Below are 15,666 nucleotides of genomic sequence, written 5' to 3' on the forward strand. Positions count from 1 at the left end.
CTCCTTGTGTCACACACTTGGTTCCCACCAGTACCTTGGGATCTCTTGACTTCAATGCTGATGACAGGTGAGGGACTAAAAAGCTTTCAAAGAACGAGTAATTTGTACTGACAAGTAGTATTTGTATGGTGCTTTCTGGATGCTCAAAGGGCTTCACATGAATTGCCTTGTAATGTTTACAGCAGTCCTGTAAGGTTGGTATGCATTATTCCCCCAAAACTGCAGATGAAGCGGGGTCACCTGGCTACTTATGGCCATCTTGCTACAGGGCCTACGGGAGCAGATCTTTTAATCCGCAGCCATAAGTCCAGTGCTGCAAATGCTGTGCCATTTTTGTTGTGCAATAATCAAATACAGAATCCCCTCTAAAGGAAGCCCACAGATGCAGCAGATGTCTAATACAGACATCTAAAGTATTTATGAGTGAGATGCCAAGTCTAATGCACTGATAGCTGTGCGAGCATAAATATAACAAAGATCATGCACTGACACAAGAAGAAAATACAGATGAAACATACCAGGGCACATGGGAGATGTTCCAAAATGTTCCACTAACGGAGCAGCGCAGAGACTTTTACAACTTTGTCTAGACTAGGATTTAGTTAAGAGGGTGAGATTGGTATTACATACAGGGCCCCACCTTGCACTAACCTATGGAAAACATTCATCTCTGATAAAACAACTGGAGTTTACACACATCTGCTTGAGCTAACATCTCCCTTCCAAGAATGGTAAGGTTTTTAAAACCAACCTATGCTGTAGCCTTTCTGAAGCCTGTGATGTCTTGCAAAAGAATGTTAGGCATATGAATTCACGTTAATGATTTTGCATCTTTTGAGGAATCACAGGGGATGCTGCTGGGTGGATTGGAAGGAGTCAGTGGAGGGCTCAGGTGAACCCTCTCCCCTCCCTCCCTCCCTGTCCTTAGTTGACCTTTTGCTGTAACCATTCAGGTACACAGGAATAAAGGAAGAAAACCACTAAAATGCACAGCTTATCCATTTGTTCACATTGGATTAAAATCTGCATCAGATACACTGTGTTTTGTTTTTTTAAAAACTTTATCTAAAGAGGCACATTTTAAAGTGATGGTGCTGTGATGTTTAGCAGTGGGAGAGCCACTGCCCTGCCCTTTCTGATGCAGTGTCTCTCCTGTTTGCTAGGGTCCCCTTCCCGCATGTTTCCTTTTAGACTGTGAGACCCTTTGGGTTCATTGGTTTTCCCATGGAAATCGCTTTGAGAACTTTTGTTGCTGCTGCCGACGTTGAAAAGTGGTATGTACTGCACTGTAAATACTCTAAATAAAATCATCATCATTATCATCTATTTTGCAACACAGCTGGCAAAGAAAAGATTGTAATCATTGTGCAGTGCTCTTGGTGAAGAGTGTAATTGAAACGCCTTGAGCAGGACAAATGGATAATTTGTGCACCTTCGAGGTTTACCTCCTTTTTTGTTCTTGTGCTGGCACCTGCTCTGCCTTTATTTCATGCAGGTGCGCTTACAACACACAGCGCACTAGTTATTTATTCCTCACAACAAGAGATTCATGCAGGCCTATATACAGCCACTCATCCTTTTCCTCTCCGGGGCCCTGATCCTCATGTTACTCCTTTGCTGGTCAATCTGTGGTCACACATTCAGGGCCACCATGCAAATTCACAACACACTTTATCCAGTGTTTAATTAATCTGTGGAACTCCTTGCCACAGGATGTGGTGATGGCATCTGGCCTGGATGCCTTTAAAAGAGAATTGGACAAATTTCTGGAGGAAAAGTACATCACAGGTTACAAGCTGTGATGTGTACAACTGCCTGATTTTAGAAGTAGGCCACCTAAGAATGCCAGATACCAACCCTAGTAAAAGACAGGCCTTTATGCTGGCGAGACTGAATATCTTTCCATCGGCATTACATCAAGGGAGATTTTCTAAAACTCCTCGTCCAAATAGATTATGTATATTTTGTTCAGTTGAACCAGATACTCTGAATCATATCCTTCTTCGGTGCACTGCTCATCACAACCTCAGGTCCCACTTACTTGATTCTTTTCTTTCTTCTCTTCCTGTTTCCCTTGTTGATCCTTTCCCAATTCTTCTCAGTGATTATTCCCCTCCTATTACCAACCTGGTGGCAGAATTTTTAGCAGTAGTCTCTAAGGCCAAAGTTTGAAGTTAACATTTCCAAAGCTGTTCTATTTTATTAAGTTATTTATTCTCTGTAAACTTTTAATATGCCAATAAAGGTACTGGAGTGTGTGTGAATGCCAGATGAAAGGGAGGGCAGCAGAATGCAGGTCTCTTTTTGTCTTGTGTGCTCCCTGAGGCATCTGTGGGCCACTGTGAGATCCAGGAAGCTGGACAAGATGGGCCTTTGGCCTGATCCAGTGGGGCTCTTCTTATGTTCTTATGTCAACATGTGAATGCGCTTTAGGAGTATGGACCTCAACTCTGTCTTGCTGACTGCCAAACTATGAAAAATTAAAATATCATGTCCACAATCATGCTGGTCCATTTTTAATCATGCATACTTAAAAATCTGCAGTGCACATTCCATGTCAGTTTCCAAGGGGAGCTTCATGTCTGAAGAGACATGAGAACCTAATCATAATGATAATACATGGGTTGGTGTGGAAGTAAAGAGGCACAAATACTGGCATCCATCCAAGATTTGCTAGGCATATGTCTTCTCTCCACAATTGTCAGGAGTTGAGACTAACAAGCTCGGGTCACAGAAAGACCTGTGACAGCTGGTTCCAGAGTTTACAGGATCAAGCTTGAAAAAGAGTCTTGGCAAATACAGCATACAGTACATCATTCCAGGTGTAGCAGGCAGGGTTGAAGAGTGAGCCTAGAAAGAGACAAAAGTATGAATTATAGCCATGATATTATATTTCTTCCAAAACAAGTGGGCCTCCCAAAGCTTCATCTATCTTTCATACATTCACGTATAAAGTGGCCAGCAGAAATGCACAAACATGAAGGAATGAAGATAGTACATACGTGACTGAGGCCCCAATCCTATCAGAGCCTTGCACTGCTGGAATAGTGTCAGTCAGTGTACATGGATAATGCTGATATAGATAGACCAATGGTCTGATCCAGGATAAGGGAGCTTTATATAAACATGTCAATACAATATCTTCTCCTATGACCTCACACTTCTTGATATCTGGCTGGAAAGACATACAGCCAGATCCGTAACTAGGGTGGAGACTGAGGGGCATCTGTCCCAGGCGCTATACCAAGCAGGGGTGCATGACTGCCCCCCAGACTCTGCCCTAGTTACAGAGGAGATGCTGGCAGTTTTGTGTGTCCCATCTCCTGTGGAAGCTGGGAGTCTCTACAGAAGAAGGAATGGGGCGTGCAAAGCTGCTACCGTGAGCATCTCCTTCTCCAGGGAGAACCCAGAAGTGGCATCACACATCATGTAACATCGCAATTTCACTGCCCTGGGTGCCAGGGTATCGCATTACAGTTCTACGTACAGCACAGCAGCTCTCACACTGCTAAAGATAACATTGGAAGTGGCCCTCAGTTGCTGTTCTCCTTTTGGAGGGTGCAGGATAACTCCAGGAACAGAGTAGTTGCTAAAATGTGGCACCAGCCTTGCATATTCTCCTGGGTGAGTTTGTGTTTTACTTATGACGTGACTGGATATGCAGTTCCCATTCCTATCAATGGATCTTTTGCAGGACACGTGTCCCCACAACGCACTTATTTTTTTTTCCTAAATATTGACATGAAGAAGAAACCTTTGCTATTCTAGGCATTTGCACGCAGCACACTGCAAAGATGCGTTCTGCCAGGCTGAAGGACAGAAGCAGGACAGCCACTCCTCTAACCGCTGGAAGGGAAGAGTGTTCAGATCTCAACAGCCCAAGTAAAGAATTATGGTTTTTTGTGTCAGCACTTTCTTTCCCACTACAGTCACTGAGGTAGAGACGCTCGGTTTGTGATTTCTGCTGTGTCCGCTCATTCCCATGAGCATTCTTAAAAATAGCCTGTGGGTTATTGTCAGTGTGTGTGTGTGTGTGTAAAATAAAGTACAAGTAAATGAGGGGTAGCCAACCACAGGTTTCCAACTAGTATTGTATGGATTTAATGCAAAATCCATGTATCCCACCTTTCGTAGGACACCCAAGTTGGGTGGCCACCCAAGAGATTTCCACATAACATAGCATGTGAATTGACACCTGCTCAGAATGTCACCTATACCTGCAGGAAGCATACATAGCGCAAAAGCAAAGGGGGGCATAGGGAAGAAGTGGCTCCTGAAAATTGGGATTTGGAAGGGTAGAGCTTTCCCCAGGTCAAAGCTCATCAGGGAGGGGCTGTCACTCAGTAGTAGAGCACATATTTTGCTCTCAAAAGGTCTTAGGTTCAATGCTTTCAATTGAAAGCAAATTGAAACTCTCCACCACCACCCTGTTTCAATAGCACTTAATGTGGATTGGAACTGCTGCAGGGATAAAGTCTTAAGGCCCTCTATCTTTACTGCAGTTTCATAAAAATTCAAAGCCCCCCCCCATACCACTTGAGAAACAAAGGAAGAAATGAAGAAAATCAGGTCATTACTTAAAAATGCCATGTGATTAGGTCTTTAGATAGCTTTAGAAATTCATGGAGGATGTCTCAAAATGACTTTGGGCACCTTCATATTCAAAGGAAGGAGACGTCTGAATACAAATGCTGGGACACTTCTCTGTGGGGAGGGTCACTAATAACCTCCACGTCTTACTTATAAGCACCCAGAGGTGTCCAGGGAATTGCTGTAGAAAACAAAATGGACCTTAGTTTCATTCAGGAAAGCCATTTTTATGTTGGTGGTGCCAGAGGAGGACAAGTGCCCCTATATATAATTAATTGGCCACGGCTTCCCATTAGGGCTACAATCCTATACATTGTATAGGACAGCATGTTTTTTCGCGAGGATTCTGCGGCTTCCCTGGCTGGTTTCCACATGTCCCCAGGGAGCCATGGCACACAGCTGGGAACCATTGCCATATATACTTTTTTCTCAAGTTACCACTGCTTAAGGGTCAAATCAGACCAGGCGGCAGAAGATCTTTGCATATTGGACAGCTTGTTTAAAAATCTTAAAAGCAGCGACAGAGGGTTGGGGTCCCTCAACTGGGTTGGGGTCTTAGTGGTGGAGAGAAGAAGGAATTTAGAGCCCAGTCCTGAGCTCCTGGGGCACATGGCTGCGGCAGCACAAAAAACGGCTGCCGCCACATCCTGCATGCCCACAGCATGCCCACAGCATGCCCACAGCAGCCGCGATCAGCACCTCAGGAGAAGGGGACTTTCATTTGCAGCAGTGTGCGCCAGTGGTAAGCAGGCACGGCACATTGAGCTCTGGATTGAGCTATTAACCTTTTCCAATGTGCCATCTCCCCAGTGTAAATCCCACTTCTCATCTCTGAAGCTATTTGCCCTGTGGGGAAGAAGATAAAGATAACCTGAAGCTCAGGTCTATAAGTGATGGCACTTAAAATGTAAATTCAGATTAGGAGGGGGAGACCATACAGGAGGAAGACTGAGGCACTGGTAAGGCAAAAGTCAAGGGCGGAAAGAGGTTGTGTTTTCATTCTTGTTCTTGTTTTTTTGTTTTTTTGTTTTAAAGTAACAGTAAGGTAATATTGAGAAGTATCCCATTCAAGCTTAAGAAAACATTCTGAGCCTGGAATGTGAATTAGTGAATTGTATCAGGGTTCAGGGGAATGAATGCATCTAAATTTGCAAGCATTGTGCCTTATCAGGCTGCAAGGACAGCTAATAAACAGTTTCAGTAGAACAGAGTCTGGGGGAGTAATGGTAGGGGAGACCATCACTGCCTCCAAGTCCTGTTTGTGGGCTTCCTGAGGCCTCTGGGTGGCCACTGGAGAAAGCAGAATGCACCACTGTGTGGTGGACATAGGACCTCCTTGACTGTTTGAAACAATATGTTTGGTCTAGGAAATCGTGCTGCTGAGTTTTACTTGAAGAAGTGGTTCTGAGAGAGGCAGGGAAAAAGTGCCACTTCTTCTGATTGGTTAAGCTAGTACAGAGGGTGAGTGGGAGGTCAAAGGAGGGCCAGAGACAGATGCCGTTCGGTGACCACTGTTGGACTGGGAAGGGATATGGGTGTGCGTGATCCCAATTATACAAAAGCCCTCATTCAAATTCAGTGTTCCTTCTGTCTCCTTGCCTGATGAGTCAACATACAGGTTCCTATTTCAGAGAATAGATGATTCATTTCTAGAGCACCTTTAGGTGTTAACACACCTTATTGTGTGAGCGTATACTTCACAACAGCCTGGTAAGGTAGGTCATTGTTCTTGTTTTGCTGATGAGGGGTCTGAGGCTTGAAAAATATGCCAGTGGCTGAATGGGTTGAAGTCTGTAACAGTCTACTAGACCAGAGACCCTGATTCAGCAGAGAGAGGCATATTTAACTTTATTTCCTGCATTGATTCCTACACCTTTCTTTCATGATGAAACCCAGCAGAGCATGTAGAGGACTCCCAACGGGCCCCCATCCTGGCACTGAACAGACCGTGCTGTGCTCAGGTTTCAGCAAGGTTGCCGTATCAGATTATGCCCTGGAATCTGAAGCTGGTGGACATGAAGTGCGCCTGTGCTTGATCACAGACCATCTCTACATATAAAAAAAACTCTGTCACTTTCAGATTAGCTCAGTTGTTCTGATTGTTTGATTCTGGTTGATATTAAAGCTAAAACGAGTTGAAACGTAAGAAGTGTGACATAACCTTGGAAAAACAAATCATACAGATCACCAGCACAAGGATCCAACAAGATTAAAACTTCCGGTAACTTTCCCAGCTACCATCATGAACCCCACGCCTAGCTGTTAGAAGTCAACGTACATCTACAACCTACACAGCGAGGTCAGCAAGAAAAGGGTTCAGGATCAAGCCTTGACCTCCTCCAGGAAGGGAGCAGCCACCAAGAATACCTCTTGGGTGTATGTGGCCCTGGTGTACAGATGATAGAGTGGGTGTTCTTAGCTGATTGCAACAGAAGAAGAGACAGAGAGTCTCTCTATGTGGTATAGCTCTTGCTTGCTTGTGCATTATCTATCATTCTTTTCTTTTGTTTTGCCAAGATCCCTCCTCATTTATGATGGGCGTACCATCAAGATGTGACTGGCGTGGATAATTGTTGTTTTAATATAGCATTCCATAAATGGCGTCGATTAGAGCAATTTTCAGGATAGAATGACTGCGAGGGTGAATAATGCTGCAGCTGTCCGTCATCTGCTAATCTGTGCGTGTGGCCTTCTGGCTTTAGAGCTGTATCTCCCATAATCTCACTCTTCATTTTGCAGTGGAACCAACTTTCCAGTTCTCAAGTGTTGACCAAAGCACAAGGCTCTTCTTTATATGTAAACTTAAACCTGCACAGGCAACACATTTGGGGCATTTGCTGCATGGGCTCCCAACCACTGATTTTGCTCTGGACCCTGCAGGTTCACCCAACCTTGCATCCGTGCAAGCTCTAGGCATGGAAGCTCCATCCTCATGATCTGTACTCATCTGCAGGATTAAGGAGGGGAGCAGCTGTGTACACCGCCCTGAGCTCTTTGGAGGAAGGGCAGTATAAAAACGAGAAAAATAAAATAAATAAAAATACACAAGGAACCATCTAATTCAGTGTTTATCACCCAGTGTACTTTTACCACTGGTGATACTTGAGGTGGTGTCCAGTGGTACTCGTGGGACCCCCAGACCACTGCCACCTGGCAGTGAGACCAGCAATGCAACAAGCAGCAGTAGGAAAATCACCAGCATGTGCTTTGTGCAAACTCAGAAAAGACCTCTCAATTGCCCTGAGCCTCTTACCAGTGCTTGTTGCTTTGTGTCTGGCCTCCCAATCCAGAAGTAACTGGTGATGACGTCACTGGTACTTCCAATAGGTGGACCATGCAAAGTCGTAGAGTGGGGGACAAACGATGAGAAACACTGGTCTAGTTTGAAATAGCCCCTCCCGTCTCAGACCACAAAATAGAACTGAAATATTAGAGCTGTTTCCAGACTTTTCTTTTGATTGCTTTTCCAAATGCACAGGTCTCTGCAGTCCTGCATTACAGCTACTGACTGGCTCCTTATCAGCATGATTCCCCCCACAAAAAAATGTCATACCATGTCTCATATTGTTATCTGATAACTGGCCGCTCTGCTTTCTGCTTGGGGCACGTACAACAAAGTCCAATCACAGGTCAAAGAGCATAGCCAGAGGACAGCCAAACAACCATCATGCAGGCCTTAAAACTAAAACGTTGAAATTATCTTTGCCTGAAGTACACTTCAATAGAAACAACTGCCAGAGGCAGTGGCATAACTAATGATCGTGTAGTGGCAGCAGAGCAAGTGCGTGGCGAGCTGCTGGGGGGAGGAGATGGGTTCCCCCCAGCAGCTCCCCCCAGTCAGTAGCATAGCTAAGGCATCTGTCTGCTACGTGCAGTCAAACAAGATTTGTAGCCCCTCCAGAAAAAATCAAATTTAATTAAGTGAATAAAAAGTATGCCCCTTATCAGTCAGAGACACTGTGCTGGGGTGAAGAGGGATGGTTATTCTCCCCTTGCTAAATATAAGAGGGGCAACACTTGAAAAAGTGCCTTTTTACCCAGTTAGCAGGGGTAAATGTATTCTGATACATGGAAATGAGAGCTGACTCATATTAACACCATATTGGTTTAATGCTGGATCATGATAACATTGTCATTGCAGCTTGTCAATAACATAATACCATGTCATTGCCTCTCAGAACAATCAGTTTCAAAGGTCAGTTTTGAGTTATGAAAATCCACTTTTTGTTCCATAAGGCAGTGGTGTTTTCATTTTATGGTTAATTGATAGAATTACTTTTGATAGAATACAGATATTCCAATGCAGTTTGTTTCACTGCATTCAGCATAAAAAAGCATTCTGCATAAAACAAGCTGAGCTTGACACTAGTGACCAAAATTGTGAAAATCTTGGCATGTATGAATAATACCATCATGTTATATATCTTTGGAAAAGTAATTTTATGCATTCAGCTTGTTGTCCCCCTGAAGCTTGATGCCCAGTGCAACTGCTACCCCCTGCACCTCCTTAGCTATGCCACTGGCTGGAGGACAGCCATCTTGGTCTGCAGCAGCAAACACAACAGAATGTCTTGTGGCCCCTTAAAAAACACATTTATTGACACATAAGCAATACTCCACTTCATCTGGTGCGTGAATTGTCTTCTTAAGTTGGCATGCGTATATACACAAATACATGAAAATACAGTATACATCTTTCTAAAGTCTCCATCTAGCTACAACAGGACCACCCACTGAAATAATTGAGGCTTCTGGGTGCTTGCTGAAGTGCTGAGGTTTAATAAAGAAAAACACTGCCAAAAATTCACCCCAAACACTTTGCTTTCAGGGTACTTGAGGGGTTAAAGAGTGAAAACCTCTGGATTCCTAGAAAAACATCATTTTCTGGTGGGTGAGAAGGAAAAAGTACTTTCAGTTTCAATTTTTAAGGTTTTGCTGGCAGGATTTGAAACTATATTTTAAGGCTAACTTTTTGCAGGGGGTTGGAGAGAGGAAAATAAATGGGAAAAACATTTGAATCAGAGAAAAAATAGAGAGAGGGAGACCCAAAGAGAAAGGTAAGGCTTCAGTGTTGAATGCTCCAGTCCAGCCCCTTGAACCCCATGGTGTGGTCAGAATATGCTCACTCTGAAGCAAGCCCCACTGAGTTCAGTGGAAACTTCTCATAGGGAGATGTACGTCTGACAACGTTTTGTTGCAGCCTTGCGTGTGTGTACATTTCAAACCCACTTTTGCTCGCAAGCACCAGAGCCCTGTACAAAATAAAAGAAGACCTTATACACACAAGGAAGCATCTATCTGCCCTGAGGGAAAAGATGGCACCAAGATGCAATGTCCATTTACTTGTTAAGATTCACAAAATTGCCTAAAAATAGTTGGATTTTTTTTTTAAAATTGTGTTATTTGATGGAAACATTTTATGTGTAGATTACGTTTGGTGCTGCGTCTCTGTCTTTTGAGCTGGGTGAACGTTCAAAATAAACAATGTATCTGAACTATTCAAAATTAGTGTGTTTTGGAAACAGTTGCAACTGTTCTGGAAGTAAACCAGTTGCACGGTGAGCTTAAGCCTTTCTTAAGTTTCCCAGAAAAGATGGGCAGCCCAATCCTAAGCCTCTTGGCACCCATGGTTATAGTGGTGCCAAAATGGCAACTGCCTGATCCAGTGGGCTCCAGGCTAGTGCTGGAAAAGCATTTGCTGCCTTCCCTTGGATAAAGCAGTCACGACACCAATGGGTCTCCTCGACTCTGTGCCAGCTTTTGAGCAGGTGCAGACCTGAGGAGGCTCATGTTGGGCTGCCCAGGCCAGGAGGGCAGTTAGGATTTGGCACTAGAGGCTGCCGTCATCTCTGCCCCGCTCCCAGGCCAAATCCTCCCTTCCTTCCTTCCACCTTCCCTCTGCCCCATTTTGACCACTCCCCGCCTTCCTTCACTCCAAAAATACCACTGGCTGGTGTTTCAGGTGTGCTGGCTGGCCATCTGCCCGGTGCTGGCCCAGTGCCAATTGCCCTTCTCCAGGTGCCACAAACTTGCTTTACGGCACATTTGTGACACCCAGCGCTGGTGCCGAGTAGCAGCGTCAGCACTCCGACCCCTCAGGATTTGTCTCTAAGCCATCACAGTGTATGTATACATGGTGCTTCAAAAAGCCAGTTCAGTGCAGGCTAATTGACTATAGGAAAGCAGGCCAAGAAAAAAACGGTTTCCACAACGTGCGATGAGGGGGTGAATATTGGAAGGTAGGCCACTTTACCTTCCAGAGGCAAAAAAGACCAGCTCCTTGACCTTTTTGTATTCTTATCCACATCACGCAGACAGGAGCAAAAGGCAGAGATTTTGGGCCAAATCTAACCCACTTTCCAGCACCGGCATAGCTGTGCCAACGTGACGTGTGCTGCATCCTGCAGTTGGGTGGCACTCACAGAGACCTCCTCAAAGTAAGGGAATGTTTGTTCCCTTCCCTCAAAGCTGCATTGCCCTTCTGTCGGTGATGGAAAGTGGGGTTAGGATTGCACCCTTAATCTTATTAGGTTCTTGCTTTTGCTCTACAATAGTAGGTAGATGAGGCTCACATAAGGAGTGTGGAGGTAGCTAACCCTTTACTGGTTTCCTGCCAAGAATCCCTCCCCCTCCCCCCATCTAGAAGAGGTTCAGGTGACTGGAGAGACTTAATGGGCAGGTGTAAGCAAGCCTCGCAAGCGCACCGATGCTATTTATATTGTATTTAAAAACATAAATCCCACTCTGCGATCCTCACAATCAACTTGCTTTCCAGTCTAGTATCAGGAACTGAAATAATGTGGTTTTCACATGATGCCAGTGTTCATCAGGCAGAATTTCCTTCCCTTATGCGTCCTTAACTTTCCCCTTTTGGCGTCATCTTTTGGCCACTTCTGTGTCTTCCAAGCAGCGAGCAGCTCCTACGGAGGCAGGGAAGTAGAGTTGAGCAACTGCAAGTCACTATGACCCTGACGGAGGCAAGTCTTCCTTCCCGAATGGAGTGTGCCCCTTCCCCATCTCCTATATGCTGCTTGCAAAAACAGTTGTTTCTGCTCTTAATCAGTAAGGTGGGAAGCTTGTGGGAATTCCCAAGAGGAAGAGAGTTCGGTGTCTGATGCTGCTGAGCAAAAACTTTTGGAGTTTTGCACTGAGTTTTACTATGTATCTGAGTGACTTCAGATACTGAATGATCTCAGATACTGCATAAGATGTCTACGTGCAACTTGGTGATCTGGGTCTAGGCTGCATGCTCTAGTTTTCAAGAAGTCGGTGACGTGCCTTCTTATAGCCGCCTGTGCATTATTCCCCACAAACATACAATAGCAGGCTTGGGTCAGGAAAACTGAGCTGTTTTACAAATCCACGGCCTGAATAAATATTCAAGTACTCGGGCTCTTGAAGTGTAGCCAATAAACTGAATCAAACCAGCAACGTCATTCATTTCCTCAATGGCTGCAGTGCCACAAAGAGCTCGACGTATTCAAGCATCCGGGATAAAGTTACTAGAAAATATCATGATGACAGTATTAAGTTTTGTTTTTTAAAAAGCCACCAGCTTATACAAACTTGTGATCTCTGCTTGCAGACAATGCCTGTGTTTATTCAATCACTGCTTTCAAATCGGAAAAGGAGAGTAATCTCGGAGGAATGGGCAAACAGCTCATGTGTGCAAATATAAGGGAGAGGCACAGAATTCAAAGAAAGCTGAAACATGCAGCTAAGTTCAGAGTGAAAAGTCCCATCGTATTCTTGCGAGCTCTGGAAATAAATGTGGATTTTTTAAAAAGGGGTTTGTGCTTGTTATTGTCATAGACCTCTTTTGTGGCTGTTTATAACTTTCATAGAAAATGCTATTTCTAAGAAGGATGTTTCCTTTTTTCCCTTCCAAATTCAACCACAAGCCCCACCCTTTTCCATGAAGCTGTTGCTTACCCCCCCATCTTTATCCCTCAGCCATGACAAAGATACTAATATGTATAACTTCATTTGTTTACATGTATCTTTTGATGCCTTACTTCTCCTTTCCACCTCTGTTTGCTACTCAGTGCCATACTTTAGATCCAGAGGTATCCAAAGTTTTTGGCAGGAGGGCCACATCATCTCTCCGACACTGTGTCGGGGGCTGGGGAAAAAAAAGGATTAATTGACATTTAAAATTTGAGTAAATTTACATAAATGAATATATTAAAGATGAACTTATATGAATGAATGAAGGTGCTGAAATAACTCAAGGCCTATAGAAGGCCTTGCGCAAAGCAAGGTTGGCCTTTCCTTTGCTGCTGCTACTGCATCACAGACGTGAACCAGCAAGCAGTGGAGGGAGCCCTCATCCCGCAGCTCATGCGAGAGGTCAAACAGTCGCCCTCATGCTGAGAGCAGTTGCATCGGGCCAATGTGAGCTCCAACAAATCTTCAGAGGGCCAGAAGCTCATTGGAGACTGGGGGTTCCCTGAGGGCCACACTGAGAGGCCTTGAGGGCCACAAATGACCCCAGGGCCAGGGTTTGGGTACCCCTACTTTAGATCAAACATTTTCAACCACTGTGCCGTGGCACATTAGTGTGCCGGGGATGGTCTGCAGGTGTGCCATGAGAGTGTAGGGGAGGGTCATTTCTTAGTATGGCCACTGGGGGATGCAAGCCCCTCCTGTCAATGGGTGTGCCTTGTCAATTGTCAAAAAACAGATGGTGTGCCTTGACAATTTTGGCACCTTGTCAGTGTGCCATGAGATGAAAAAGGTTGAAAGTAGCTGCTTTAGATTGTAAGTTTCTTAAGGCATGAATTTTGTCCATCCTTTAGAACGGCAATTTTCAACCAGTGTGCCATTGCACATTGCTGTGCCATGAATAGTCCGCAGGTGTGCCACAGGATTTTGGGGAGGGTCATTTATTAGTAGGGCCATTGGGGGTATGAGCCCCCCCCCCACCAGCAGCATGATATGCCTTATCAATTGTCAAAAGATTGATAGTGTGCCTTGATCATTTTAGCACCTTGTCAGTGTGCCATGAGATGAAAAAGGTTGAAAATCACTGCTCTAGAATGTTGGTAGTACAATAATAAAAAGTGCCTTTTCTTAAGGAATATCAATAGTTACTTCCAGGGGTATAGCTAGAGGAGGTGCAAAGCACTAAGGAGCCTCACCACAGTGTGCAAGGGGCCCCTCCCCCTTGGAGCCTCCATTTTGCTCTTCCTGCCTGAAATGGCTCCGAAGGTGAAGGGGAGGGGCCCCTTGCATGCTGCGGTGAGACTCCCTGCAAACTTAGTGCTTTGCATCCCCTCTAGCTACGCCACTTACTTCAAATCTAGAAACCAGCCTCTTGATACCATTCTACCCGATCCTGAGTGTCTGTTGGTCAGCTTTGAGCTGACAATTATGCCAAGTAATTAGACCTAGATGTATCTCTGTGCAGTATTTTTAATATGGGGTTCAAATCTGAATTTCCCTTTTCAAACACATTGAATTCAACGTTTTGTAAAATGTGTGCATTAGTAAAAAGAGTTTATACTTGCTGAAAGTTGCTCAAATCCAATGGTGAAAGGTAACATGATACTCCAGTTTACATTTACTACTGACATAGACCAAGGCAGCTTTGATGATCCACAGGTCACTCTCACATTGGCAAACGGCACCCTCATGCAGATGATTAGGCCCCAACACTGCAGCAGGTCTTGCTGCTGATGTCTACCCTTCAAGTTAAATTGAGCACAACTGTCATTTTCTTGGTCACTGGGATTTTTGTCCCCAACTGTGCCCCTGATGCCATGGGGAAGAAGTGTACCTCCCCATGAACCTTAAGGAGACCCACCAAAGGACCCACCAAAGGACACCTTACTGAGGACGCCCATTACCTGGACCCCCTTTTGATCCATTAGAACAAATTCACAGAGACAAGAAAAAAATTAGAATCATCCAATTTTTGCAACCAGTATTCATGTGACTCAAAAAAGTGTATACTGTATTGCAAACACTAATAAGGCATAGTTTGCCATATGGATCTTACTCTTAAAGCCATTAAACTACAGCATTTTCCAGAACCTGGCTTGAGAGCCTGCCCCTGGGGGGATTGAGGTATACAGGGGGAATGTCTAGTCATAACAAACATATTCAGAGAGATGTTCTCATCTTGTCTATGATGACAACGACCTTGCTTACTATCTCACATCAGCAAACGGGAGGAGCGTTCTAGCCTGTTTCTTAGAAGGAAAAGAACATTGGGGTTCAATGCATGAGAAAGGGGTGTGCAGTATTTCCAAGTCTGATGCAAGAGTTCAGTGCCCTTATAATGAGTAGCTCCATAGGTGTTGGATTAAGGCTATAATTCTCTGGGAGTAAGTTCCATTCAGTTCAGTCAGGCTTCTGGGTAGACCTGTATAGGATTGTGTGGTAAGGCTGGGAGGAGGGAACTGATGGGGATGGGGAGCCCTCCTGTTCCCGACACAAGATTATCAATCCTACCCACTACACCTTGATCAGCGCCTGCATTACTCCCTTGGCACTTTCCCAGGATGAAACCACAGGACCGATTGGAAAGCGATAAACCACAGTGTACAGAGATGTGCGCCTGATAAAAAGTGCATGAACACCCTTTCCCAACAGCTTCTTCCATGAAAGCATGCACGAATGAACCCACCTTCCATTGAATTTTTTTTTCCCCCCAGTCAGTTAGAGACAATGCAAACAAATGACACACAGTTTCACGGCAGGAGATGAATGAATGCCCTGGGCATGAGGAACAGATTTATGCAAATCAGACCAACTCCTCAGGCTGGAGGAGTGTCACTCTCATTACTGCACGCACAGCCTCAGCTCGTCATTTATTGACAGGGGACGAGACGGGGGAATTCCCCCATCCAAGGCTAATTCTCTGTATCACTTCCCTAGTACCGAACTTCCCATGGAATCCTAGTGAGGTGATCTATTTGACACCCTTTAAAGTTTTCATGGAGATTTAATTGATCACAATGAGAATGGCATTCAGGATAAGTGAGTTACACCTATTCTCCAATGTGGGGGCAGTATTATTTTAGGCTGCAGTTGTTTTCTGTTTGCTCCTCCTTACAAATATTTATTTAATAT

The 15,666-nt window shown here is 44.6% G+C and overlaps 1 protein-coding gene across 1 annotated transcript in view; it reads right to left on the reverse strand.

Annotated features, from left to right (window-relative positions):
- Positions 1-2,813: 2,813 nt before the first annotated feature.
- LOC136648589 (uncharacterized) overlaps positions 2,814-15,666 on the reverse strand; it is a 239,003-nt gene continuing 226,150 nt past the window's right edge. Inside the window, exon 6 of the mRNA XM_066624707.1 lies at positions 2,814-2,850. Within this exon, the coding sequence (XP_066480804.1) occupies positions 2,814-2,850 (37 nt within the window). The remainder of the gene's footprint in view (positions 2,851-15,666) is intronic.

The sequence above is a fragment of the Tiliqua scincoides genome, chromosome 4 (assembly GCF_035046505.1).
Source record: "Tiliqua scincoides isolate rTilSci1 chromosome 4, rTilSci1.hap2, whole genome shotgun sequence".
Lineage (NCBI taxonomy): Eukaryota > Metazoa > Chordata > Lepidosauria > Squamata > Scincidae > Tiliqua > Tiliqua scincoides.